This window comes from Micropterus dolomieu, linkage group LG17 (assembly GCF_021292245.1).
Source record: "Micropterus dolomieu isolate WLL.071019.BEF.003 ecotype Adirondacks linkage group LG17, ASM2129224v1, whole genome shotgun sequence".
Lineage (NCBI taxonomy): Eukaryota > Metazoa > Chordata > Actinopteri > Centrarchiformes > Centrarchidae > Micropterus > Micropterus dolomieu.
Window position 1 is genome coordinate 25062693 of NC_060166.1, and position 25973 is coordinate 25088665.

At 40.9% G+C, this 25973-nt stretch overlaps 5 protein-coding genes and 1 pseudogene across 6 annotated transcripts; 4 read left to right on the forward strand and 2 right to left on the reverse strand.

The window, feature by feature from the left end:
• The first annotated feature begins 509 nt into the window (after positions 1–509).
• LOC123985596 (high affinity immunoglobulin gamma Fc receptor I-like) lies at positions 510–4068 on the forward strand. The gene is made up of 6 exons (XM_046073245.1): positions 510–1054; positions 1161–1196; positions 1447–1737; positions 1941–2213; positions 3050–3325; positions 3463–4068. Exons 1-6 carry the CDS (start codon positions 1030–1032, stop codon positions 3831–3833), a joined length of 1272 nt encoding a protein of 423 aa, XP_045929201.1. The 5' UTR covers positions 510–1029; the 3' UTR covers positions 3834–4068.
• A 1187-nt stretch (positions 4069–5255) lies between these two features.
• Positions 5256–7670, reverse strand: otol1b (otolin 1b). The gene is made up of 4 exons (XM_046074620.1): positions 7268–7670; positions 7065–7154; positions 6245–6316; positions 5256–6154 (listed from the first exon to the last, which is right to left on the reverse strand). Exons 1-4 carry the CDS (start codon positions 7668–7670, stop codon positions 5256–5258), a joined length of 1464 nt encoding a protein of 487 aa, XP_045930576.1.
• A 5805-nt stretch (positions 7671–13475) lies between these two features.
• On the forward strand, positions 13476–14657 carry LOC123986119 (annotated as a pseudogene).
• A 1101-nt stretch (positions 14658–15758) lies between these two features.
• lg17h16orf91 (linkage group 17 C16orf91 homolog) lies at positions 15759–18650 on the forward strand. Its single transcript, XM_046073387.1, has 3 exons — positions 15759–15789; positions 16387–16628; positions 18132–18650. Exons 2-3 carry the CDS (start codon positions 16537–16539, stop codon positions 18448–18450), a joined length of 411 nt encoding a protein of 136 aa, XP_045929343.1. The 5' UTR covers positions 15759–15789; positions 16387–16536; the 3' UTR covers positions 18451–18650.
• A 324-nt stretch (positions 18651–18974) lies between these two features.
• h3f3d (H3 histone, family 3D) lies at positions 18975–20951 on the reverse strand. Its single transcript, XM_046073386.1, has 4 exons — positions 20808–20951; positions 19887–20021; positions 19528–19681; positions 18975–19440 (listed from the first exon to the last, which is right to left on the reverse strand). Exons 2-4 carry the CDS (start codon positions 20012–20014, stop codon positions 19312–19314), a joined length of 411 nt encoding a protein of 136 aa, XP_045929342.1. The 5' UTR covers positions 20015–20021; positions 20808–20951; the 3' UTR covers positions 18975–19311.
• A 1895-nt stretch (positions 20952–22846) lies between these two features.
• On the forward strand, positions 22847–24976 carry lg17h8orf33 (linkage group 17 C8orf33 homolog). 2 transcript variants are annotated; one of them, XM_046073995.1, is made up of 5 exons: positions 22847–23148; positions 23471–23916; positions 24028–24118; positions 24270–24416; positions 24551–24976. In XM_046073995.1, the coding sequence occupies exons 1-5, from the start codon at positions 23121–23123 to the stop codon at positions 24763–24765; spliced, it is 927 nt and encodes a 308-aa protein (XP_045929951.1). In that variant the 5' UTR covers positions 22847–23120; the 3' UTR covers positions 24766–24976. The 2 variants fall into 2 exon arrangements, with proteins under 2 accessions (XP_045929951.1, XP_045929950.1); XM_046073994.1 differs by having other exon boundaries at positions 22854–23148; positions 23471–23946.
• Positions 24977–25973: the final 997 nt, after the last annotated feature.

Consider the following 25973-nt stretch of genomic DNA (forward strand, 5'->3'; position numbering starts at 1 on the left):
GAAGTAATTTCAGATTTGCTGTAACAGCACAACAACAATATAAAGCTGTAAAATTATTAATAAACAAAGTAAGAAAATGACATTCAAAAGCAACAGTACATGCAAATATATCTGTGCCAAGTAGTGTAACTCCTTACTGTGGTATTAATTTAATTAAGAGTCATTGTAAAGTAGGAATAGCTATCTACATCTATAATATATATATATATATATCTCATAATATAAACATAAATAATGTTAAATGTCAGCTTGTTTTGGAGCTTATTCATGAATGTTGTATTTAAAAGATAGGTTCACATATGTTTCTTAAAACGGTACTCGCATGCCCATATTTACAATGAAAGAGCTGAAATGTTTCTCCTGTGCACAGTGGCCACAAAGATATTCCCTCATAAAGGAATTTCAGTGTGAGACAGAATCCACTGTCCTTATTGTGTGTAAAATTTACAAACCAAATCTAAAGTCAAGGTTAAGATGATGATTTAACAGTTAGACAAATTAACTGGGTACATAGAAATACAACATATAAATTAATGCTAAAATAATTCAACTAGTAGAATTTCTATTGATGATATGAGTTTATTCAATGCCAAAACTGCCCCCCACCTCGTTGGAGAAAGATTTAAAATAAGCATTTTTTAGTACTTTCATTATTCTTCCTGTATTTATTTCTCAATGGGCGTAGGTACATCATCTTGTGTTACTTTCTGGGTGTGTTACTTTCACTTCCCTTAGTTTTTCACGGGTTTCCAGGGTTGAGATATACTTCAAGGTCAAGGAGATTAAGTAGAAATGAAGATAAAACTGAAAAGGATAGAATTTTTGTTGTTTCTGAAAAAAGAAAAACCCCATCAGTTCCCGTAAGCTTGCTGAAGATAAAGATAAATGTATGTCATGTTATTTTTGAAAAAGGGGATATGCTCTGTGATGTTTTCATGCTCAGGAAAAACAACAAATTTTCACTTCCCTCCTCATTGGAAATAAAAGACTCTCCCTCAGTCTGTCTTTCTCACAGACAGAGCAACCGAAATGGACACGGTCATTTCCCTCCTTGGTGAGTTTTCTTCAGTTCATCCTCAATATTCCACAAATCTAACACTGTTTAAAATATTGTCTGTCTACTTTCATTTGTCTTATGCACGATTATTTTCCTTTTACAGTTCTTTCAGCACTACCCCAGCTTGTAGTACCTGATGGTATGTACCAATTAGTCTTATAATGAAATTCTAGATATGGAACAACTTCACAAAACGTTTGTGAGTGTGTTGTATACTGTATCAATAGATTCAATATGTTGTTTTATATTTCCACTGAACAGGTTACTTCATGTAATTTCAAGTAGTTGAGTTGAACTTTCATAATCAAAACAGTGCAAGTATACAGATGATCAAGATTATTTTGGGATATATACCACCATAGCAAACCTTTATATTTTTGTTGCCATAGCTCCCTCTGTGACCTCATTCAGAGCTGTAACTGAGATGGTGTCAGGGGATTCAAGGATCTTCTCTGGGGAGAGTATCCGGCTGAAATGCAACATTCCTGACACCCACAATTCCTCCTGGGAATACCGGTGGTTCAGGGGATCGGAGCAGCTCTCATATTTTGGGGAGAACCTCATTCTGTGGAAATCCATAGTTAAAGACAGTGGGAAATATTACTGCCAGGGAGTGAGGGACACAGTGGTGGGAAAAATTCGCACCCTACAAAGTCTGCCTATAGAGATCAACGTTGATGGTAAGAGCTTGTTTATCAGTATCGTGAGAAATCTCCTTGACTCGCATTTCAGAACCCCTTTTTCGTCTTTTTCTTGCTGCCCTGAACTACTTTTACGCATGCTTCCTGAGCATTTTTAGATTTGTGAAGAACTGAATGAATGTTAAATGAAAAAAGAATGTTTTGGTCTCGTCGAGGTAAACTTCTCTGCAATCTTTGTTTAGGAGGGTGGGCTATCCTAAAAGTCCCCCTTCATCCCGGCCTTGTTGGACACACCTTAAATGTGACATGTCGCGTCCGAGTTGGAACCCAACTTCATGAGGTGATTCTGTACAAAGATGGCGTTGAAGTTATGAGACAAAATGGCCTCAACCCACATTTCTACCTGACCAGGCTGACCCTCTGGGACCAAGGAATGTATTCTTGTAGGGCCTCCTGGGACACAGACAGACGTACACACTCTGTGATTTCAGCTGCAACGCCAGTGCAGGTCTTAGGTGAGTTTATATACTGGGTTGCATACGCTGAGATTGGTTGTGGTTGCAGGTCCCATGTTGCATATAGAATTGATACTACTCTCATACAGTATTTTTCCATTCTATTTGTAGTAACAGCCAGCTAATCGTATCTTAGCATAAGGGTGCTCTGTTCAAAGATAACAAAATCTTCCTACCAGCACCTTTAAGGCTTATTAATTAACACGTTATATCTTGTTGGGGGTTTTTTATGCACAAAAACTAAAGCTTAAAAACAACAATTTGTGGATGTGGGGTGTTACGTCCTGTACTATTTTAATGCCTGGAGCAGTGATTTGGTTACTTGGTGGAGTCTTCTTGTCAGATATTTCTTGCCCGGACAAGAAATAGTCCCATATACTGTCTAGCCACCTATAAAACCAGACAAACCAAACAGCTAGCCGGCTGCAAATTTGCGAATTTCCCCGGCTGTTTTCAAAGTAACAAAATCTCCATACCAACATTTCTCATTACACTTCAGTTTATTGAATTAATTAACAACTAAATATGACTATATAATTTTATAATTTGTGAGCTTCAAAGTTGCTGCTAGGGGGATTTTGTTAACTTAGAGTGTTTTCCCCTGTTTCCAGTCTGTATGCTAAGCTAAGCTAACCAGCTGCTGGCTATAGCAACATATTTTGTGTACAGGCGTGAGCATAGTATCGATCTTCTCATTTAACCTCGGCAAGAAAGTGCTTCCCAAAAAATGTCAAACTACTCCTGTTTTCATAATAAGTGGGAAACATACAACAGGGAAAAACACATTCTATAGAAATAACTATTTCCGTGTTTTCTCTCCTGTGGCTCTATCTCAGAGGTTCTGTCACAGCCAATTTTGGAGATTGTTTCAGACAAAAACCTGGTTCCAGTAAATTTGATGAAGCTCATTTGCCACCTCCAATACAACGCCCCTGCTCCTGCCCCTCCATTAAACTACTATTTCTACAAGAATAACAACCGACTAGGAACAGCAACCTCTGAGAACTATGATCTGGTCAAACGGACTCCAGGCCAGTACCGCTGCAGGGCAAAGGTGCCCGAGTTAGACATCTTCAGGTGGAGTGAGCCCACAATCTTTGGACAAGTGACAGGTACTTAGAAGTTAATGTAACCTGTGTGTCCTCGACTACAAGTTTAAACAGTAATCCTCTTCCTGAATTGTCAAAATTGTGAAACAATGGGCAGCAGTTACGAAACGTCTGAGGTGAACTTGTCTCTGACCCAATAGGACCACAGGTGATGATGCCTCCAATTCTTCGTCCCAGAGACCAGTTGTCTTTAGCGCCTCCAATCTTACTCCCAGACCGCTCCCAGCGTCTTGCAGCTGAACCAACAGCAGCCCAGCCCTCCCCTCATCAATCCACTGCAACTCCTACTTTTATTGAGCCTACTCAAATGAGCATCCAATCTAATCCAGGTCCTCCGCTGAAGCCTTCACAGTTAGCACCAAGCACTCTGCTATCTACAGTCCAGTCTCTCTACCAAACTGCTATCCCAAACTCTTACAATACATTGGGTGATACGTCTGGAGAATCTGGGGACATGCACGAGGAATCTGGTGACATGGCTACTGACTCTCTAGACACTTTACTATGGTAACAAGTTCATACATTACAGACCATTGCAGAAATTAATGATCCTAAATCAGAGTAATAACGTGCAATTGTCACATCTTCAGCAAAATGATATCATATACTTATGCCAGTGCACACTTAATTGTGTAATATTCATGTTACAGATTACCAATCATCAGCTCCATGATCTCATCAGTAGTGTTAGTGATAATAACTAATGTCATACTGTGTAAAGCAAATAAAGCATTCCATAAATGATATGTACTACTGGATTTTATTTTCAACGAACACAATCTCTTTTTACAACCCTATTGTACAGTGATACTGCTTACATGTTAGTATTAGTATATTAACATGGAGAGTAGATTTACAGTAAGAAAGTTAATACAGTTATAGGTCACAGTGATATTCTCTGTATACTTGACACACACACATATATATATATGTCTCGTTTTTTGCATTTAGATATAGATGGCCGTGGTCATCAGTGATAGTGTAGATGGACAGGAAGCAGAGTTCAGAGTGCAACAAAGACAGCAGCATACAAGAAGAGGAAGACAGGAAGAACATGGTGACGTGGTGAAGGACCTTTTGGATTCAGACAAGTAAAGTGAGGGTGACATTGGGCCATGGAGGGCAAAGCTGCAGGTAGACCATCCATAAATACTTAAGGCAAAGTATATTATTCAGCAACACTGTGCAGGGCTTGGAGAGGGCAACGCGTGTCCTCAAAAAAACTGGACAAAATATCTCTGCGTACTTGAATGTCTTATAGGTGCATTGGTGGGAAGCACAATTTGAAGAAAACACCCTACACACTGTCTTACTTACTGCTGGTATTAACAAAGTTGTGGTCTACAAGTATATGGATGTTGTTGTAGTACTCTCCGTATGATGGCATTGTAAGATTTATAATGAATACTGGCACTTTTAACCTTTAACTTTTAACCATTTTTCTAATCTTTTCATTGTGTGAAGTTTTTTAAAATGTCTGGTCCTTTAATTACTTGGTTATCAATATGCGTGTTTTCTCAAGATGTTTCACCCACAAATTGACCTCATTTTTGTCGGTCAAATAATTTTATCCTGCATCTATGAATGTATAAAGAACTGTTGTGATGCATGTTCATATACCTGATGAAGGTTGTGTAGATCAAAACATTGTAAATAAATATACCAGCAATAAACGAGACAGTGTGTGTGAAGTTGTTGTTTTTTTTCATTTTTATTTAAAACAGGTAAAATAAGAAGATACTAGTAAGGTGATAATACAATAAAGGTGGTCTTGATATGGCCAGTCCATACATTTTCAGTCTAGTGTGCAGAACAGCTTTTGAGCAGTTCATCAGTAATGAGTATAGTGTAGCACCACCGGTATTTGGCCTTTTCACAGATATAGTCAAGTTGGTGGAACAGTCCAGTAGAAGAAAATAGTTTCAGTAGAGTGTCAGGCCTTGTCTGAGTAAAGCAGGAATCCAGAGAAGATGCTGTCATCCTCACTGCTGGCATATGCCCCATTCCAGTCTCTGAGTGTCTCCATCCACACCTCATCACCCACCGCCAGCTGCAGCACCACCAGAGTGGATGCCTGGTCGATGTCTTGACCATACAGAGAGTCTCGTGTCCTTACCCGCCGTGACCCATTCACTACCAGTGTGGCTCGCAGGGGCTGATTGCGTACGGTGATGTGGAAGGAGAAGACGTAAACCCCGGCGTGGACGCATGTGAAGCTGTTGGAAGTCACATTGTAGTGGTTGTCTTCGTTGTAGAACACTTTGTCGAAGCGTATTGGAAAGCCAGAAGGAGGGAAGGACTTTCTTGGAGAGATACCCACGCTGAAGGCAGAGCGCTTCTGGGGAAACCCTGATCCCTTAGCTCCTTTGAATCCACGAATGCCCCGCTCACCTCTCATCCCAGGGTAACCTCTGTCCCCTTTTGGCCCCATCATCCCTCTCATGCCTTGTGGTCCCTGAGATCCTCTAACCCCTGGTTCTCCTTGTGGTCCAGGAGGTCCTTGATCCCCTCGGACGCCTACAGGACCAGGGGAACCATGCTTGCCGTTCATTCCTGGAATGCCCATCACTCCTGGGATGCCAGGATGCCCAGGATCCCCTCGCTCACCTTTCTGTCCTCTCTCCCCGAACGTGCCACACTCCCCCTTATCCCCCTTATCTCCCTTAGCACCTGACTCAACAGCCACACCCGGAGGTCCAGCTGGCCCCTCCTTTCCCGGTTCTCCTTTCTCACCAGCAGTTCCATTCTGGCCAGGTTCCCCTTTCTCCCCAATACCACCCATGACACCTTGCAACCCTATTTCACCTTTCTCACCTTTTGAGCCAACATCACCTGCAAGGTCGAGAAAACTGTGTCAGAACTATTGACTGCTGTCTGGCAACAATATAAAAGAATTCAACAATCGCCTGAACAAGTTTTCACCTTTATGTCCTGGTTTTCCTGGAATTCCTGGTGACCCGCCTGTTCCACTGCTTCCTCTGTCACCCTTTTCCCCTAAGAAATTGAAATAATAAAGCTGATAGTCCATAAACAAAATCCAACATAAGCAATATGAATATTTAGTTTTTCTCACTAGTGCTACTAGATGACGAGGAAGAATATATTTAACAGGCCATACTGAGCACAGGTCCAGAGGTTCAAAGGGTTGGGGGGCAATAACTAGAGGTGTTCAGTACAAGAACAAATAAATATTCATTTCAAAGTGAACTGATAATACTGAATTACAATTGCAACTGACTTAATCATTAGCTTTTAGCAGTGGAGCTCACTGGTGACTGAGAGCGCCATTGTCAGCTCAGCTGTGATTCACAGTATGTTACTTCCTTGTTAAAAGATTATTAAGAGTCCATGAAAACCACAGAAACAATCTGATAAAAGAGTCAAATAATAGGCTGCTTAGCTTTTAACCTTACGTGCAGTGCGTGTATAGGTTAGTTTTGTACTGAACTGAACATAAACAGCTTGTACTAGCAACATACTGAACGTACTACTGAACTGAAGACAGTCAGAATCAGAGCTGAATGTCGGGCCATGTGAATGGTGACACATTGACTTACTGACATACATACTGAAGGTTAATGCGCCCATGTGCTTTATAAGTCTGTGCCCAGGGGCCCATTGTCTCATAAAACGTCCTTGTAATATATGACATGTCGATGACTGCATTCTGCATTCTAGCAATATGTCATAAATATTTTGTAATAAGCCATTTTAAATGGGTTTTTAACCATATTATACTCACCTTTGTCTCCTCTTAACCCCATAGGACCACTCACTCCCTGTGGTCCAGGTAAACCAGCTGCTCCTGTAAGGCCTCTCTCACCTGGTGGCCCTAGATAAGCAAACATGTGCAAAGTTAACAATGTTGAAAGCAAGAATACAAACAAATAAGTTGATTCAATTCAAAAGCATTCTCTTATTGCACTTTATCAGTGAGACCTATACCTGTCAGGCCTCTGTCTCCCTTTGGGCCCCTGGGGCCTCTCTCAGGTGGACAGCACTCACAGAAGTTGAAGTAACACTCGTTGTAATCCAAGGTGTAGTTCTCAGGGCCAACACCAGGGGACTCAGTGCTCTCTGTGTAGTACTGTGGAAAGACGTGATTTGGATAGGTGGTCCTCTCTGTGGTGGGCAGTGGATGGGAATCCTCAGGATTTGCACTCGGCAGTATCTTGAGAGTCTTGGGCATGTTGGTGGTCACAGGGTTGTGCACGGTGATCTGAGGGACAGGCTTCTTGGTGTACTGGTACTTTGGTTTCGGAGTAGTCTTAGCTTCAGCGCAGGACACCACAGTGAGTGTAACCACAACTATAGCCAGAAGGGTCAACTGACAGGAGATAAACCTCATGGTTGACTGGGATCTGAGAACAGATGAGTTTATACATGACACTTAACTTCTGTTCATCTGAACTAATATCATTTTCCATCTACTTAAGGTTGAAAGGCAAGAGGTTACAACATTAATACATGCTGATTAGCAGTTCACTGCTGCAAATCACTCAGTACTAACAAGTTATGCAGACTTTACTGTTGTCTAATATCATTCTCAATATTGTTTTTACTGTTCTGATTCTTTTTCTCTTTTTCCTTTTGTACGTTTCTTACATTGCTAATTTCCGGTTGGAGCTACATTCAGTCATGTGCCATTGTAACTTGTTAAGTCTGCAGTTTGACCATTCAAAGTTGATTTTATGGCTGCGTATCAGTAAATCCAGCTGTTACAATGCATTGAAAACCTGCATCTTCTTGGCTAATGATGGCACTGTCCAGTGCGCTTCTCAACTAAGATATGGCATTCCTTACACATACACTAATAATTTTAATAGGTTGTCCATCATGCTGACATTCAACTTTCTGTACAAAATGTATATCAGCAAAATTGATGAGACTTACCCAGTTATGCATAAGTGGTATGGTCATTTATCCTCTATAGCAGTTGCTTGGACGCAGCACCAGGAGCTCCAGGTCTCTCTGATATCTCTGCCAGGCTTGGGCGAAAGAATATCCCCACCAATGGGGGTGTTTGCTGGAAGCACAGGGGGAGGTCTGAAATCCAACTACGGCGGGCTATAGCTAAACCAAGGAGAACCACTGTGCTGTGGCCCATTCTCTGTACCCCTGTTGTGTAGAAAGGTGCTTTTGTGACATGGGATACAGCGCCTGCCAGGAGCACTCCCTCGCTGCAAGCTAGGCAAGGAGCAAAGGCCGTGGGGCAATGGGTCACCCGATATGGGAGGCATTCCTCCAACATCCAACCTACTACCCAGGCTCTTACAGTGGGACAAAGCCAAGCAAAGAGGGTTCTGTGACAGAGGCCAGGGCACTACAACGGCCTTTTTTCAAGTGTAGGTTTGGAAAGTATTCTGTAGCTGCAAGCAGGAACGTTTTTACAGATCTTTTATGTGGATAGTGCCACTTGCAATCTTGCAAGTTGATGGTTTGGTTTGAGATTATACCCAGATGCCAATATCTGCAGCAATTCATTTTAAATGACTTACTGTTCGATCTGACAACTGGCACGCAGCATGGGAGCTCAGTATTTACAATCCCAGTAGATTGTAAATACTTGGTAAACATCCAGAAGAAAGCTTTAGCCTAAAGAGCACTGATAATCTCCTCACTCAACAGTTGCTAAACATGAGCTGTTTGTCAAAGGAACCAGCTTATCTCCCTCAAATCAGTGCAGTGCAGTGCACTTTCTGCACATGAGCCCCCGGGACTGCTGGCAGCTGCTTTTGCTAACTATGATTCATACTGTGTGGCTGGACAATGATTCATTCTTATGGTGTAACTAGATAGCATTAGGGTTTTTTTGTAGAAACGTGTTTTTCTGGTAGCTGTCTCGTTGAAACTCTCGACTTGCCCGTGACAATGAATGCTTGAGCAGTGGACATGCCTCAGTTGTCAAAGACCTCAAGTCCTCAGACGGATCTATGACCAGCTATGAGTGAGCAGAAAGAAGGGAAATGAAATTTGGGAAACAGAGATGGGGTGATGATGGGATGGAGGCATGAGGAGAGAGCTACTAAACAGGAGAAGATAGCATTTATTTAAACACTTTTTTATCTTCTAACATTCACACTTTAACTTATCACCTCCACTTACGCTGCTTCCCAGCAGCTCAGGTGAAGTGTCCCTCATTTGCCCCTTCATAAAAGACGAACAGATGGAGTGTAAGATATGCAGCTGAGTCCTGAGAGAGATGGGTTCCTCTGGGGTTCTCCATGCCCAACCTCAACCCCATCGTCTCTCAGTTCCATTCAGACCACACACAACAGCAGCGGTCAGCTTACAGTGCCCAGCTGGTCACAGAGGACCCAGGCACCATTCACCTGTCTGTTAATTTAACACTGGCACCATGCCTTCACCCTCCATCCACACTAACTATAGAGCAAGGGATAAGGAAGGAGTTAACTTACTCAACGGGTGCAGCCGAGCAGAGAGAGGACCAAAGATGACTTGGATGGATGGAAGTGTATTGCCTTACATTAACCCTATTCATGTAAAGGAGATCTTGAAACTGCACTGAATGTGTACAGAGTGAATTAGATAGTGAGACAATAAGATAGAGACTTGTTTAGTAACCAACACAGCACCCAGTCACTCTCTGTATAATTATTCCCCTGCTGTGTTCACCATTGCTAATAAGGCCATAGGCAGTTTTTTGTTCTTTACTGTGGAACCGTATCAAAGAAAATCTAGATTCTGTAAAATTAGCAGCTAATGACTTGGCAAGAGAGCTGCTGGCAATGAGAACACATCTCATGTGGTCAGACAGAGTACAAAAACACTTTCTGCTGCCACACTTTCTTTGACAAGCCTCCCTGATGTTAGGGATTGGTTTCTTATGACATACATATGACTTATATGATTTTTCTGATTATATCATTTGAGGTTGTTCTTCAATAATGTTTGAGATTTGACTTTTGCATGTCTTGACAAACTGTTTTCTGTTTGTAATGTATTGTTGATTGAGCTTTTCCTTAGCTTATTTGGACATTTTCTGTTTAAAGGACTTTCTTAATGACAGCTAGATGAAAAGATTTATACCACTCGCATCTGTCTGTTAAATATGAAAACAGGTTAGCTTAGCTTGGCACAAAGACTGTAAACAAGGGCACAGCTAGTCTGGCTTTGTGCAAAGGTAACAAAATCTGCCTTGACAACCACTCGCAGTGACAAGACTTTCTCCCAGCCAAAAATATTGTGACATATACAGTGCCTTGCGAAAGTATTCGGCCCCCTTGAACTTTTCGACCTTTTGCCACATTACAGGCTTCAAACATAAAGATATAAAACTGTAATTTTTTGTGAAGAACCAACGACAAGTGGGACACAATCATGAAGTGGAATGAAATTTATTGGATATTTCAAACTTTTTTAACAAATAAAAAACTGAAAAATTGGGCATGCAAAATTATTCAGCCCCTTTACTTTCAGTGCAGCAAACTCTCTCCAGACGTTCAGTGAGGATCTCTGAATGATCCAATGTTGACCTAAATGACTAATGATGATAAATAGAATCCACCTGTGTGAAATCAAGTCTCCGTATAAATGCACCTGCTCTGTGGTAGTCTCAGAGGTCCGTTTAAAGCGCAGAGAGCATCATGAAGAACAAGGAACACACCAGGCAGGTCCGAGATACTGTTGTGGTGAAGTTTAAAGCCGGATTTGGATACAAAAAGATTTCCCAAGCTTTAAACATCCCAAGGAGCACTGTGCAAGCTTCATAATATTGAAATGGAAGGAGTATCAGACCACTGCAAATCTACGAAGACCCGGCTGTCCCTCTGAACTTTCAGCTCATACAAGGAGAAGACTGATCAGAGATGCAGCCAAGAGGCCCATGATCACTCTGGATGAACTGCAGAGATCTACAGCTGAGGTGGGAGACTCTGTCCATAGGACAACAATCAGTCGTATACTGCACAAATATGGCCTTTATGGAAGAGTGGCAAGAAGAAAGCCATTTCTTAAAGATATCCATAAAAAGTCTCGTTTAAAGTTTGCCACAAGCCACCTTTGGCAACAATGCAAAACGTTATGTTTGGCGTAAAGGCAACACAGCTCATCACCCTGAACACACCATCCCCACTGTCAAACATGGTGGTGGCAGCATCATGGTTTGGGCCTGCTTTTCTTCAGCAGGGACGGGGAAGATGGTTAAAATTGATGGGAAGGTGGATGGAGCCAAATACAGGACCAGACTGGGACGGAGATTTGTCTTCCAACAAGACAATGATCCAAAACATAAAGCAAAATCTACACTGGAATGGTTCACAAATAAACATATCCAGGTGTTAGAATGGCCAAGTCAAAGTCCAGACCTGAATCCAATCGAGAATCTGTGGAAAGAACTGAAAACTGCTGTTCACAAACACACTCCATCCAACCTCACTGAGCTCGAGCTGTTTTGCAAGGAGGAATAGGCAAAAATTTCAGTCTCTCGATGTGCAAAACTGATAGAGACGTACCCCAAGCGACTTACAGCTGTAATCGCAGCAAAAGTTGGTGCTACAAAGTATTAACTTAAGGGGGCTGAATAATTTTGCACGCCCAATTTTTCAGTTTTTTATTTGTTAAAGTTTGAAATATCCAATAAAATTAGTTCCACTTCATGATTGTGTCCCACTTGTTGGTTCTTCACAAAAAATTACAGTTTTTTACCTTTATGTTTGAAGCCTGCAATGTGGCAAAAGGTCAAAGTTCAAGAGGGCCGAATACTTTCGCAAGGCACTGTAAAATGTGGAGTCATTTGAAATATCAGACCCGATTCACAATGTGTAAAATCACAGTGACAATACCTTCAGTTCCCCTATATGTTAGTCTTTGTGGGAAAATTACAAAATCAATCAATGCAAAATGTGATGCATTACATCATTAACATGGTATATCATCTATAGGCCCAGACAGGTGCCTGTAAACCAAAACAAAAAGCAAAAGTGCAGCTAAGTGAACTATGTACGTGTTTTTTGAAGTGTGACTATTCCTGTCTGTCCTTCATTTTGTTTTGTGTAAATATACTCTTCTGACTTTGCTAGAAGTCCTCTGACTCCCGTATTTATTTGAACATTCTACAATCATAGACGTGTTCACACTTCAGTGCCGGTGTTGACAACCTGTGACCTGACATAGTTATTTATGCAATACAATAAATCCATATAAAAAGTACATTGGGAATTATGATTACTTACTGTATTGCTAATAAACTGTACAGCTATGATGGGGAAAACATTTTTTCATGTTTGGCTAAAAAGATATGATTTGTGTGTGTGTGTGTGTGTGTGTGTTCCTGCATTGTGCATTTGTGTTTTCTGCTGTAAGTGGTGGGTGGCACCACAACAGTTCACTAGATTTTGTGCGACACTTGCGTTCATAGTTACCACGATAAGGACATGGAAGAGTAGAAGGACTGCAATGCCATGCAAGGAAACTTAAGTTTAAAAGGTAAGTTTAAGCTATCTCATATTAATGTCAAAGTATGTGTCACTAATTCATTTATTTCAAAGATACTTGACCTATAGGGTCTTATAGTTTTCAAATCAAAGCCACTGTATCTGTCCACTGCACCATTTATTTGAGAGAGAAAACGGGACCAGACTTGAAGCAGGAAAACAAGGGACACTTTATCCTCATACTGAACTTCACTGTACACATGCACACATTTCAACTGCAGTGTCACATCTACAGCAGATTTCTAATATCATAATAAACTACATAGTTTTGTAACTGATCTTGTATGATGATCTAAGAGTGGGTATTATAATTCACATAAAAACAAGAAATATCCATTAATCCTAAATTGCTAAAAATGATTTACATCAGCAAATAAACAGTATATTCTGTCAGTCATTGATATTGTGCACAGATTTTTTTGCCTCTGGAAAGTCTATTCATTCAGACAAAATCTTGAGAAGGTTAAAACAAGCTGTTCTCTTATCTGCACTTCTCCGCTCTCTCTCTCTCTCTCTCTCTCTGGAATAAAGCTTGGGCATCAACTCCACCATATACACATCCAAGAAGACCACAGTGCAGACGGAGGAAACAGATGGCTCCACAGAGTCCACAGGGGCTAAAAACCCTAGGTATTCAAAGAACTATGGCAACTTAATGGTTAGCTTCTGCTAAAACTAGACCCACACAAATGTGCAATATGGATATAATAACCATCACTGAGTATAACTTCACTTTTCGGGTAAATGACACACAAAGGGCAGTCATCTCTGATTTTCAGCGGGTGGCTTCAGAGAGCCATCAGCGTTAAATTATTAGCCTCATCCTCTCCATCCTCTACACTATATTCCTGTTCCCCATCGGTTTTACTGGGAACATCCTCATCTTAGTAGTCAACCTGGACAATAGGGGCCGTTTGACAGCCCCGGACCTCTACTTTGTGAACCTGGCCGTGGCCGACCTCACCCTGGTGGCCGACTCTCTGGTCGAGGTGTTCAACCTGAAGCAGGGCTACTACGACATGGCCGTCTTCTGCACCTTCATGAACCTTTTCCAGCAGATCAACATGTACAGCAGCATCTTCTTCTTAACCTGGATGAGCTTCGACAGGTATGTCGCCCTGACCGGCTTCATGGGTCGCAGCATGCCACGCGCACTCCTCAGCTGCTGCCTTGTCTGGGTGTCCGCATCTTTGTTTACCATGCTTCCTTTTGCTATCGCCCAATGGCAGCACGCTGGAGAACTCTACTTCTGCTTTGCCAACATGACCCAGATTCAGTGGCTGGAGGTGATGCTGGGTTTCTTGCTGCCTCTCTGCATCTTGGGTCTTTGCTACTGGAGAATAGCACAGGTGCTCCAGAGGTGTGAGAGGGAGCAGGACAGCCCACTGCAGAGGCCTCGAAGGCAGAAAGCCCTGCGGATGATCTCAGCAGCTGTGTTAGTGTTCTTCCTCTGCTGGCTCCCGGAAAATGTGTTTATAAGTGTTCACCTTCTAAGAGGTGACACAGACGGTGGCACACTGCGGCAGGACTACCCCCTGACAGGTCACGCTGTCAGGCTGGCAGCCTTTTCTAACAGCTGCCTGAACCCGCTCATCTACAGCTTCTTCGGGGAGACCTTTCAAGATAAACTGAAGCTTTTTCTCAAGCAGAAGAGCAGATGGGCCTGGCTGCACAGTTCAGCCTCAGGTAAATCCATGTATATACCAGTTGCAATCGCATGCAGCCATGCAACATGTGAAATACCAAGCCAGCCCACACAATTAAGCTTTCACATCCTTCCACAAACTGTTATACCCTCAAATAAATGCCAACTGCATCCAGTAAGTTACACAGTTAATAACAGATAGATAACATGTTTTCAGTTCCTTTAAACACCTTGTTTTCAGGACAAAGATTGACGTACAAGACTTGTTTATTACCAGTACTAATAATGAGTTTTCTGTATGGGGCAACAGACATCAGCAGTCTGAGTTCACCTGAGGACTCACAGAAACCAACAACATAAAATGATGTGCACATTTTAAAACTAACATTCTTACCTCTGTTTGCTCTGTCATTTGTTTCTTTTTGCGTTTCTTTTCCTTTTTCTGTTTTTTATCATCCACTGGGATGGCCACATGAGGAACCTGTACTGGAGCCTCCTGAATTAAACAAACAATTATTATTTTTGTGAGCAATTTCAGGATGTGTCATCTAAAACAGGTACAAGGGACTGGGGTACATACCTCTATTTCCATCTTTCTCTTTTTCTTTTTTATTTTAGTGTCCATCATTTCTTCCTCATGAACCTCGCTGGCATTTAAACTCAACTTCTTCTTTTTAGGCAGATTCGCATCTGCTTTCAAAGATTTGACTTTTGCCATGAGATTATTTACTCCTAAAAAACAAAAACGTGTATTTGACTAAAGAACAGATAGGCAACACTGTGTTTAAAAGGTAAATACAATAAACCTTAAAGACTGAGGATGATTAGTGATAGTGTATTCTTCATTTGCTTTGATAACCATTTCATGACACTAACACAGAAAAATACAAGAACATATTGACCTGAAGTATTTCAACTGTATGTGAATAGCAACTGGACTACACGTACACATGCATGAACATCTCTTTATTCCCACCGTTATCCTACTATTGCTCATGGTCCCCGTGCACCAGAATAAATAAAGGAATATGCTCAATTTTACTGGCAAAACGTAAACAGTTGTTCCAGTCAAAAAACGCAAATGTTACGCTCGTTGCCATTGTATCTACGGCCGCCGATTAAAAATGCTATACCCATTCAAATCTAATAATGGACCAAACATTTCGTTTATCACATTGCTCTTATATAAAATTGTACTTACTTGTGTAGCGAAAGAAAACGTGTTGAACTCTGGAGAGCACACAACAAGCATGGGAGCTCAACCAGGAAGTGATAGCTGTCTTTGTTTTGTGATTGGTCGACGGGTATGAACCATGATGTGACTGAATCCCTCGATGAGAAAACTTTGTAAACCTTCAGCATCTCTGGTACATTTATCCTACCAAAAAACGTGATGCGATCTGGAAAATGATGATGGTTAAGGGTTTAGAAATATTTATACATTTTATATAAGTACACAAAGGCTAATACTATAATATCGCATATTTAAAACACACAGTAGAATTTAATGCAGGATATAGTAATAGCGTAAAAACATAAAGCAGCTGGTACTACTAATTGGTGTAATGTGCTTCTCAAGCCAAAGCATGATTTGAAAATGAGGTCCAGAGTTCATTATTGACTTTAGTAATCAGTAATCAGTAATCAGTTTCACCTCGTAGCCCATTAGAAGGTGACAGAAAATGGAAAGCATTTACATTTCCATGACAATTGGGCAAACTCTACTACTAAAGATCATGTAGTATGATTATATGATCGAAAACACCGGAGCAGCCACTAAAGTAAAATTGTCATGTCAAACGACATTACTTTTTTTTAAGCGTCAGTATTTAGGGAAATAAATAAAATACTTTTAATCCTCACATTAAATTAATAATAGCAGTATAACATAGTAATAATAATATTTTAATGGGATAGCATGAAACATTCTGAGGACTGATTTCAGATGTTCATTTACATTTTAGCGGAACCGTCCAAACCAGCGTTCAACAGCGGCACGGAAGGCATTCCAGGTTGCACATCGGTGTGACCTAACAGGGGAGAGTTTTATAAGAAAAACCTCCAGTTTCCTTTACCTAACGCCGTGCGTCTTAAAAGATGACCAGTTGTCCGACATGTCTCCAGTAGCAGGACGAGTTTTCACCGGTCTGAGACGCGTTGCTTCCAGTCGAGGGATTTTTATTCACGACGCCACTTCGACCGTGAGGTGAGGATGAACGAACCAAGTAGACTCTGCAGTGTTGGTGCGCTTCAGTGACAAGGTTTTGACTGTAATACACGTTACACTCAATTCTGTGACATACAGATTTTGTCACCTAATATGGAAATTTAAGACACTGCGTGTATTTGTATTACGGTCACTTTTAATAGCCAGGGCCTGTTAGCACAAATGGCGCTTCCATTGTATTTAGATTACTGTTACCCAAAATATCTGACCCCACAGTCAAAATTCAGTTAGGGTCACACATTTTGATATCCAATTAAGTAACGTTCTCTCACTGTTTGATCAACCTTTTACCCTTTTATATCCTTACAGCATCTGAAAGCTTGTGTAATATTTCATTATGACACCTGTAGCAGTTGGAACTTGTTCATTTCATTATATTTAGGTACTGAGTAGAGTATAGACATAAGTAACGACCATACTAGCTTAAACACAGTATAAGTTTACCTAAATACTGCATGTTAATATACAACCCATATTACCCATTTTTTTTGTTTGCCTACTGACAGTGATGTATAACTCTCTGTGTTCTTGGCATATATTGCATCATGTTTTAACTGCATCCCATGAAGTTAATTTCACAATATAGTGGGCGCTGCCAGCTGATTTGTTTACGAATTCACTGTGAGTGGAGCAGCTGCAGGATTTGTCTCCATATGGTATCATCATTGTGTCCTGTAAACATCCTGGTCAACTACAGGATATTATAAAAGTTAGTAGAGCCCGACCGATATCAATATTGATATTTCAGTTTAAAAAAATCTAAACAGTAATATATTGTATTATTCCTATAAGGATATTATGACTATCCTTCAAATTTGATTATAAAAGGACTGTTGATGTTGAGTGTGACATCTTACATTTGAAAAGGAGACACTGTTTCTACTTTACCTCATACATATCTGTGCTGCAATTCCTCAATACTTATTGGCTGATACCAATCTATAAGATATTGGTCCATATATAGGCACAGTTTATTTACCAGGCCTATCTATAGAAATTATTTTTGTTTCAACTCCAATCCTGTTCAAAGTAACCTTGTGAGGTGTAAATCCACTGATGACAAGCATAGCAAGTCCAGTAGTGGAAGAAGTATTCATTCAGCTCCTTTACTTAATTAAAAGGTAAAATACAAGAAGTAGAAGTCCTACATTTTACTTCAATAAAAGTACAGACTAACACTAACAGCAAAATATTTACAGTTTAAAAATTAGTATTAAATAGGAGTATAACTTCACTTTTCAGGTAGGCCCCTTTTAATGTTACATTATCATAGATTATATTAGTGGGTTACAGAATTGTGTAAGAAGTATTTTACTATTGTATAGTTTTTTTTTTTTTTAATGTACACTGATACCATTTCTAATACACACTATACTGATATCTGAAGTCCCCATAATGCAAATGCTGAAGTGAAGTACAATTACCACTTCAGTAAATAGGGAAAGTCACTCAGTTTTAACTGTATGCATGTTCTTCTGTCAGCAGCCTGAACAGTATGCGGCCCCTGGCTCTAAGCTCTCAGAGGTCAGCTAAATCCACAGATGACAGCGAAGAGGTCAACAATGAGCCCATCAAGTTCTCCACCAGTAAAGCCAGTCACAGAACCTGGAAAGTTGAACGCTCCTTGGGGAGCCAGTTTGAGCGGCCCTGGTGGAAGGTCCTCCCCATCAGCCTGTTGGCCTCCGGCTTCCTTCTGTGGTGTGCACTAAGAAACGAGACGGACATTGATGCAAAGCTGAACAAGGGGCTGTATGAGCACTTACCAGGCTTGCTTTCAGATGAAGGGGAGAAAAATAAATAAAGTTGACAAATGTGGGACTTTAGATGTACATATTTCTGGCTGTATTTATTTTGAGATGTTTCTGTAGCACAAACTAATTGCTCTGAAGGTGTAACAGTGAAGCTGAGTTATTGCAGCAAAAATGAAATCTTGACCATACATTGCCTTTTGTCAAGTTTAAATTGAGACCACAACAGATTAAAATGCTTTGAGCCACTGAATTTGAGTCTAGTCTTTCTAGTGTACAGAAAGTTTCTCATCTACTATAGACAAACTGCAATATTAACATCCGACTGGTGTTTCAAGTAGGGGGAATTTTACATGACAAGCTAGTTTAATACCCATGATACTGTTCATCTCCATGCCATTATCCAGTCCACTAAAGACTGGATAATGGCATGGGCGTTTACAGGCCAGGAAAGGAGCTATGCAAGTTACATCTATGAGTGAAATACTAAATTTGTGGTAGACCAATGATCTTATCTAAAGCATGTGTATTCAGATATTAAGTCAAAAAGAAAACCCAACAAAACAAGGCCAAAAACTTGAGGTAGCGGAAAGTTTATTTACAGCACAAGAAATCCTATGACATGCACACAGGATAAAAAGATACAGATCCTAAAATAGATTTGCAAACCTGAGAAAGGCAGTGGAATATTGTTTTTCACCATTTACAGATATGAAGCTCAAGTCTACTGTGAATAGGACAGCTGGAGCAGAAAGTCAAGAGTGAGATGAAAAAAAAAAAAAAGTACAAAAAGAAATGCCTGAAACTACAAATGACAAATTAGGCGGTACACATGCTGGTAATAGTTTCAAGATTTACAAAACAAACCCCAGTCAGTCCCACCCATCCCCACACTAAAAAGATAAAATCAAAATTTATGCACGCTCTCCTCTAATTCGCCTGGCCAGCTGGATATCCTTGGGCATGATGGTAACCCTCTTTGCGTGAATAGCGCACAGGTTGGTGTCCTCAAACAGTCCAACCAAGTATGCCTCACTGGCTTCCTACAAGGGAAAGTATACACTTTAACAAACAGAGGCAAATAACTTTCTGAATGAACTAATCCAAAAAAACCAAAACTTCCATCTCACCTGCAGAGCACCAATAGCTGCACTCTGGAAACGCAGGTCTGTCTTGAAATCCTGAGCGATTTCCCTGACAAGGCGCTGGAAAGGCAGCTTCCTGATGAGCAGCTCAGTGGACTTTTGGTACCGACGGATCTCTCTCAGAGCAACAGTACCAGGCCTGCAACAAATGTGCCATTTTACAATGCAAGCCAGACATGTTAACTTTGTTGACTGCAACATGTCAATTACACTACAAATTGAGAGCATAGACTTAATACATTAGTGTTTTGTTGCTTCTCAATCTTTACACATTGTAGCAACAGTAAATCACAATAGCCTTGCTAGTACCACCACCGAAAACCTGATTTCTCCTGAACATGTACCTGTATCTGTGGGGCTTCTTCACTCCGCCGGTGGATGGCGCGCTTTTCCTGGCAGCCTTGGTGGCCAGTTGCTTCCTAGGCGCCTTTCCTCCAGTGGATTTACGAGCTGTCTGCTTGGTACGAGCCATACTTCACCTACGTGTTTGAAAACAAAAAGGATGAGGCAAACAGGGAATTAAATTTCACAGTGCATGTTATTGTCACCGGTATTATTTACAGGACTGCACCGCTGCGAGGTAACGTGAAGGTTATAGCCCGTAGTCGCGTTTACATTGACACTCAGTTAATCCACATGCCTTAAAAACAAACGTTAATAATTGTAACGTTTTGATACAGTTTCACCATTAACGTTTCTCAAAGTAGAAACAAAGAGCGTTAGCGGGAACTCGTCAAGTCAGTGGCGTGTTTTTTAATATGATAACGTTAGTGTATACCGTTAACAGTTCATACACCGCCAGTTTTAATTTAATTAAACGCTCAACGCTTCGCCACCATTAAGCCACATGGAAAAAACACGTTTCTCTGTCGTTCGCAAGCAAGTTTAAAGCTAGCATGGATTGTTGCAAAATGGCGCCAGCTAGCCACTAGAGGTTTACAACAAAATTATGAGTGTTGCCACCTGAGACACTCGGATAAACAAGACGAATGAAGTAAGCCTCAGTTGTATGTTTAATTGTAATAACGCGGGTTTCTTGGTAAGTGAAGTTCGTACAGAGCACCTCAAGTGTAGCGAATTGTTAGCCAACTGGCTAACGTGATAGCGCGCCGTTTTGTTGTCACTCGGCTCACGGTTAACCCTCGTCCAACTGTATTTTTAAGTGTCTTAATGATCTGAAAACCACAGTACAACATACCGTTTATTACCATTAACACTGACTGTGAAAACAAACAATACTGAAAGTAAAAACTCTTATACTTTACCTTTGTGTTTGTTTCCTGGGAAGACCGTGTCCTTTTCTCTTCTTTCGTTTCTGTTGACTCTTTTAACCGAAGGGGGAGCAGCAGGAGCAATTTATAGTGTGAGATGAGCGGCACTTCAAGTCCCGCCTCTGAGCCTACAGGATTGGTCCAGACGCAAATCCTTGACGGAATGCGATTGGTGAAAGAAAGAGGCAGGGTCACTGCCTCTGCATTTGAAGTGTCTTCTTTTGAATTGTTCACATGGTTTTCAACATTTCATAGACCTGAATCAGCTTCTTTTTGTTTGGGCATTAGCTTTTGGTTCTACTTTCTTTGAATGTATCAGATGATCTCTGAAATACGGTGCTCACCGATCAAAACCCTTGTTTATAATTCAATGGAACGAAAGAGAACAATGCTGACCACATGCACAGAGGACATGCTATGTGTAGAAATAAGTAGGCCTATCTTCATTTTTAATAACTTAATGGATGCCGGGTTCCCCACGCCTCTTGGAAAACCTGGAAAACAGTTGACCAATTGTACAGTCATGGAAAACACAGTAAATGAGAGATAAAGTAAAATGTCCTGGGAAATCTTGCGGTGTCCTGGAAAATCGTTTTAACATTATGTTGTTGTTGTTCGGTTCTGGTGCGGCAGACCCGCTCTGTCAACATCAGTTAACTTTTGATATTTGCATACATAAGAAGTAGTCCCAGTTCTTTGACTTGATGCCATATCAGTACACCAAGATTGTTGTGAAGTTAAAATAAAGTGTGGTGTTGTGTCTGAAATAGCTTTTTGTACCGTTACACCGTTAACATTTGTTATCAGGCGAAAAAATTGAAGGCTGTTATTTGTGTTGAGGCTTTTCATTTTTTGCTGTTTAGGTAGCAGTAGTGGTTAAAATATCAATCATAAGAAAAGCACCACAGAACACAAAAGAAACAAAAACTTTCAATGGCAATACTATAAAATGCGTCATATGTCATAATTTCTACACATGTAATAGATGATTTCATGGATAAGTTATGGGCACAGACTGCACATCTTTAAAGTCAGACTTCGCACAGAGGAACATATTAGTGTATGACCAGCTAGATCATCACTGAAATTGTCTTTGAAAATTATCTCTAGAAATCCCTGGATGGGGGGATGTGGTCAATGGCAGGTAATGAAGAATAAGTTAGACTCTATTAACAAAGGGGATATTTTATTTGGGGTGTAGTTGGGCTTACAGACCTTCAGTGTTTGGCACAAGCCAGCTGTTTTGGTGTCCATACAATTATATTTGTCTATATTCTGAAATCTAAAAAAAAAGGCGAAAATAATCTCACTGCAGACCAAAGAACTGCTTCAGAGACTGCTTTAACTAAAGAAAAAGAAAAAGACGTACTTTTTAAATCCCTCTGAGCACCACAAACAAATCCAGCATTGTGTTTCTGCTGACAGGACCTGGATGGATCATTCTGTTATTATATGGAGGGTGTCCTCAGTGCTTTCTTAGCTCAACTTTAGGGGACACACCTGATAGTCATGGGATCTGGTTAAGCATCAGGCAACAGGCCTATACGACACAAACAGCCTGATCATTTGTGTTTAAAGAAGAGGGTTTCAAGATCACCCAGTTCAGCTTGTTTCATTGTCTATAAAATGACCCTCAAGCCAGCTTTATTAGCATACAGTGATTACAGCCTTTGTGCGTCTTGTTTATTGTTGTCCTTTTTATTTTGCTTACACCTGTTTTTATATTTTCATAATTTTTCATAATATGTTTTTGTGGTGGATCTTTCAGGCAATAAAAGCTTAGTTTTCTATAGGTATAAATGAAACCTTATTTTGACATTTATTTGCAAGTTAATCTGTGGTGAGTGACCATATTTGCTAATTTTCCTTCTCTTCTTTTATTTGTCATCTATGCAATACATCAGATCAGTCTGTAAGGTCTGCGTATTTATTTTTATCTGGTCATGGTAAAAAAAAAAATATATATATAGGCCTATGAACACAAATGGACAAGTTGTGTGTCTATCAAGCTCAAACCACTCACTCAACCAACTGGGTCACGAAAAAAAACACCACCAAGCGGAACGACAAGCGTTGGGGAAATATTACCAGACGGACTTATTCTCAGGCGACAACGGGGGTAAGTTTCTGCTCACGACCTGACCACAGCACACCAAACCAAGAAAATAGAAGAGTAAAAAATAAAAATGCTGGCTAAAACTTGTACCTGTTCTGCTGAGCGTGTCTGACTTCCTGAAGCGTCGAGTTAAATCGTTCAGTCTAACAGGCTGCGATCAGCTGAAAACCGGCAACGCTGGGAGAATCAGCATGACCGAGCAAAGACTGCTGTTTATAGGTACATTTTGATTTAATAACAAGCCCTACGCAGCATAAGCTAATAAATATATTTTGCATTAGAGCCTTGTTTCATGCAAAGTGTGGATTTAAATTTTAAATTTGAGAGTTTGTTTGAAAAAATCCCCCACCTGCTGCGATTCAGTAGTGTCAATTAATGTTTTAATTGATGTTAAACCTAACAATGTTATAGATGTGTCTGTATCTGTTACAATTAAAGTTAGAATAAGCATTGAGGTAATTAATAATAAATTAATAATAGTCAATGCAATGCCTCCAAATGTTGTGTGATACTAATATTTGTGTGTATGTTCATTCAACAGATATTGAACCTAAATCAGACAGCTCTGGTCCTCTTGACAGCAGAGCTGAGAAGCCTCTCTGGACTCGCAGCGATAACACGTTCAGATTTAACTTCCTCCCTGACAACTCTCCGGCACCTCTGGATGAAACATCTCCATCATCAGACAGGACCGAACCAGCAGTGTGCCGGGCATCCTTTACCGGACAGGGCTCTGCTTTTGCCTTCAACTTTCAAATTCCTTTTGGTGTTACACCTGTAGAAAAAATGGAGACGACAGAAACCCCAGGCACCTCTTCACCAGGCAGGCAACCGTGTTACCAAGAGGACAAGCCCTTCCCGCTGCAGGAGGTTAACGCTCCACCTGAACCATCAGTGCAATCAAAATCCAAGAAGAAGAAGAAGAAATCTGAAAAGAAAAAACCCTCAGGTAGCACCGACCCACAGGAGAAGCCAAGTTTGGCTGAGGTGGGTCAAGGAGGCGAGGACACAGAGCTGGTCAGTGTGAAAAGTTTTCCTTTAGAATAATCATGGTGGGTCCTGGTTACTTAGGTGATTTGGTGTCTCACTGTCTTTCAGAGTGCAGAGGAGCAGCTGAACAGGCAGCTGGACTGGTGCATCGAGCAGCTGGAACTGGGAATGAGGTCCCCGAAGGGTACACCAAAACAGAGTATGATGTTTACCTACACATCATCTGTTCACACTTGGTACTAACATGTATCCAGACACAGCACCCATGTTAATACCAGTTGGAAAAGGTGTCTAGGTCCAGATACTGAATTGCTTTGAGGTGTGACACCCTGAATATTTTCTCCCTACAGAGGAGGAAGCCTCTCGTGCACTGAAGACTCTACGAAGCTCCAAAGCTCCTCTGGCCAAGAAGAGGCAGGTGATGAGAGCCATGACAGGAGATTACAGGAAAAAAATGGAAGAAGAGAAGAGCAAGCAGTACAAACTCATGCAGTGCGGTGAGTGGATTGTAGCAGTAGAGTGATCTGAACAGTAAAAGTTGCTCATGCTTAAAAAAAGGTCCATCTGTGGAACTGTGAAATAACTTTTTAAGTGTGGCCTTTTAATTGACTGGTTTCTTCATTCCCAACAGAAATTGCATCAGCTCAGGTCAAAGTTGTGTCAGATTCTCCAAAGAAGTGTGTTTTCCACCGGAGAGCTGGAGTCAAAACCCAGACCCCAGCCACTGAGGAGAACCCACAACAAACTAAAGCCCAGGTTACAGACCCGACACCACAGACTCAGGAGGAGACGTCAGCTTTTGTCTTTACTCCATCAAAGGAGGAGTTTCGCTTCAATTTTCTCTGATTTCTACCCTGAAGACACGTTTTCATCATACATTATGTTGTGACAGTGGCTGGACAGTCTGGTCTGAGCTGTGTGCCGGACATTCTTTGTGACTGAAACAATTAAAAGCACACAAAACAAGGGGACACTTAAAATCACAATGCTAATATTCAAAGTCTTGAATTGCTGACTGTGTTTGCCATATTTCTAAATAAAGCATTTTGTATTTTTGTTTGCATTGTATTTTCTTTAATATGGATGTGTAAAATTATTACAAACCAGTCATAATTAAAGCACAAGTTGTGAAAGTTTTTGCAGAGGCTTTAACCATACTTATATAGCATGAATTGTGTTTAGTTTTCCTCATTAGCAGCCACTACACTGAGGTCAGATCAATCCACTGGTGTGTGTTTTTATGTCAGCGCAGGTTGTAAAATAAACTTTTGGTGATCGCTGAACTTATCAGTTAGCCACAGTCATTTTTTAAAAGGTTGCTTGGCAATTATTTCTGTAAATTATGAACTGCCTTACATTCATTATGCTTTTACACCTCTCAAACCTTTAAGGCTACAGTAAATAAGCGGCAGTGTGAATTTGAATAGGTCATCGTTTCATAATTTCACCTCCCGAATACATGTGCTAGTTGAGGAAATCACGCTGCATGTTTTGCTCCACCTGGAGCATCCAAATACATATGTCAGGATGCTATTTGTTGACTTTAGCTCCGCTTTCAATACTATAACGCCCCATTAACTGGTAGATAAAGTCAACAACCTAAAATAAGCCACTTCACTCTGTTTATGGATTATGTACTTCCTCACTAACAGAACACATAATGTCAGAATGGGAAACCACACATCCTTGACCCTCATCCTGAACTCAGGTGCACTGCAGGGCTGAGTGCTTAGTCCAGCCCTCTTCACTCCCCTCTCCTCTGACACTATAGTGAAGTTTCAAGTTTATTTTATTACCTGCCTGGAGCACATCTACACCGCCTACACTGAGTCCATCCTCACCTTCTCCATCACAATCTGGTATGCTGCTGCCACTGTCAAGCGCAAGGGCAGTCTGCAGCATATCATTCTGCAGAGAAAGTGATTGGCTGCAATCTGACATCGCTCCAGGACCTGTAGCGCTCCAGGACTCTGAGGCGAGCAGGAAAGTTGTGGCTGACCCTTCCCACCCTAGACATAAACTGTTTGAGACACTCCCGTCTGCCAAGAGGCTGT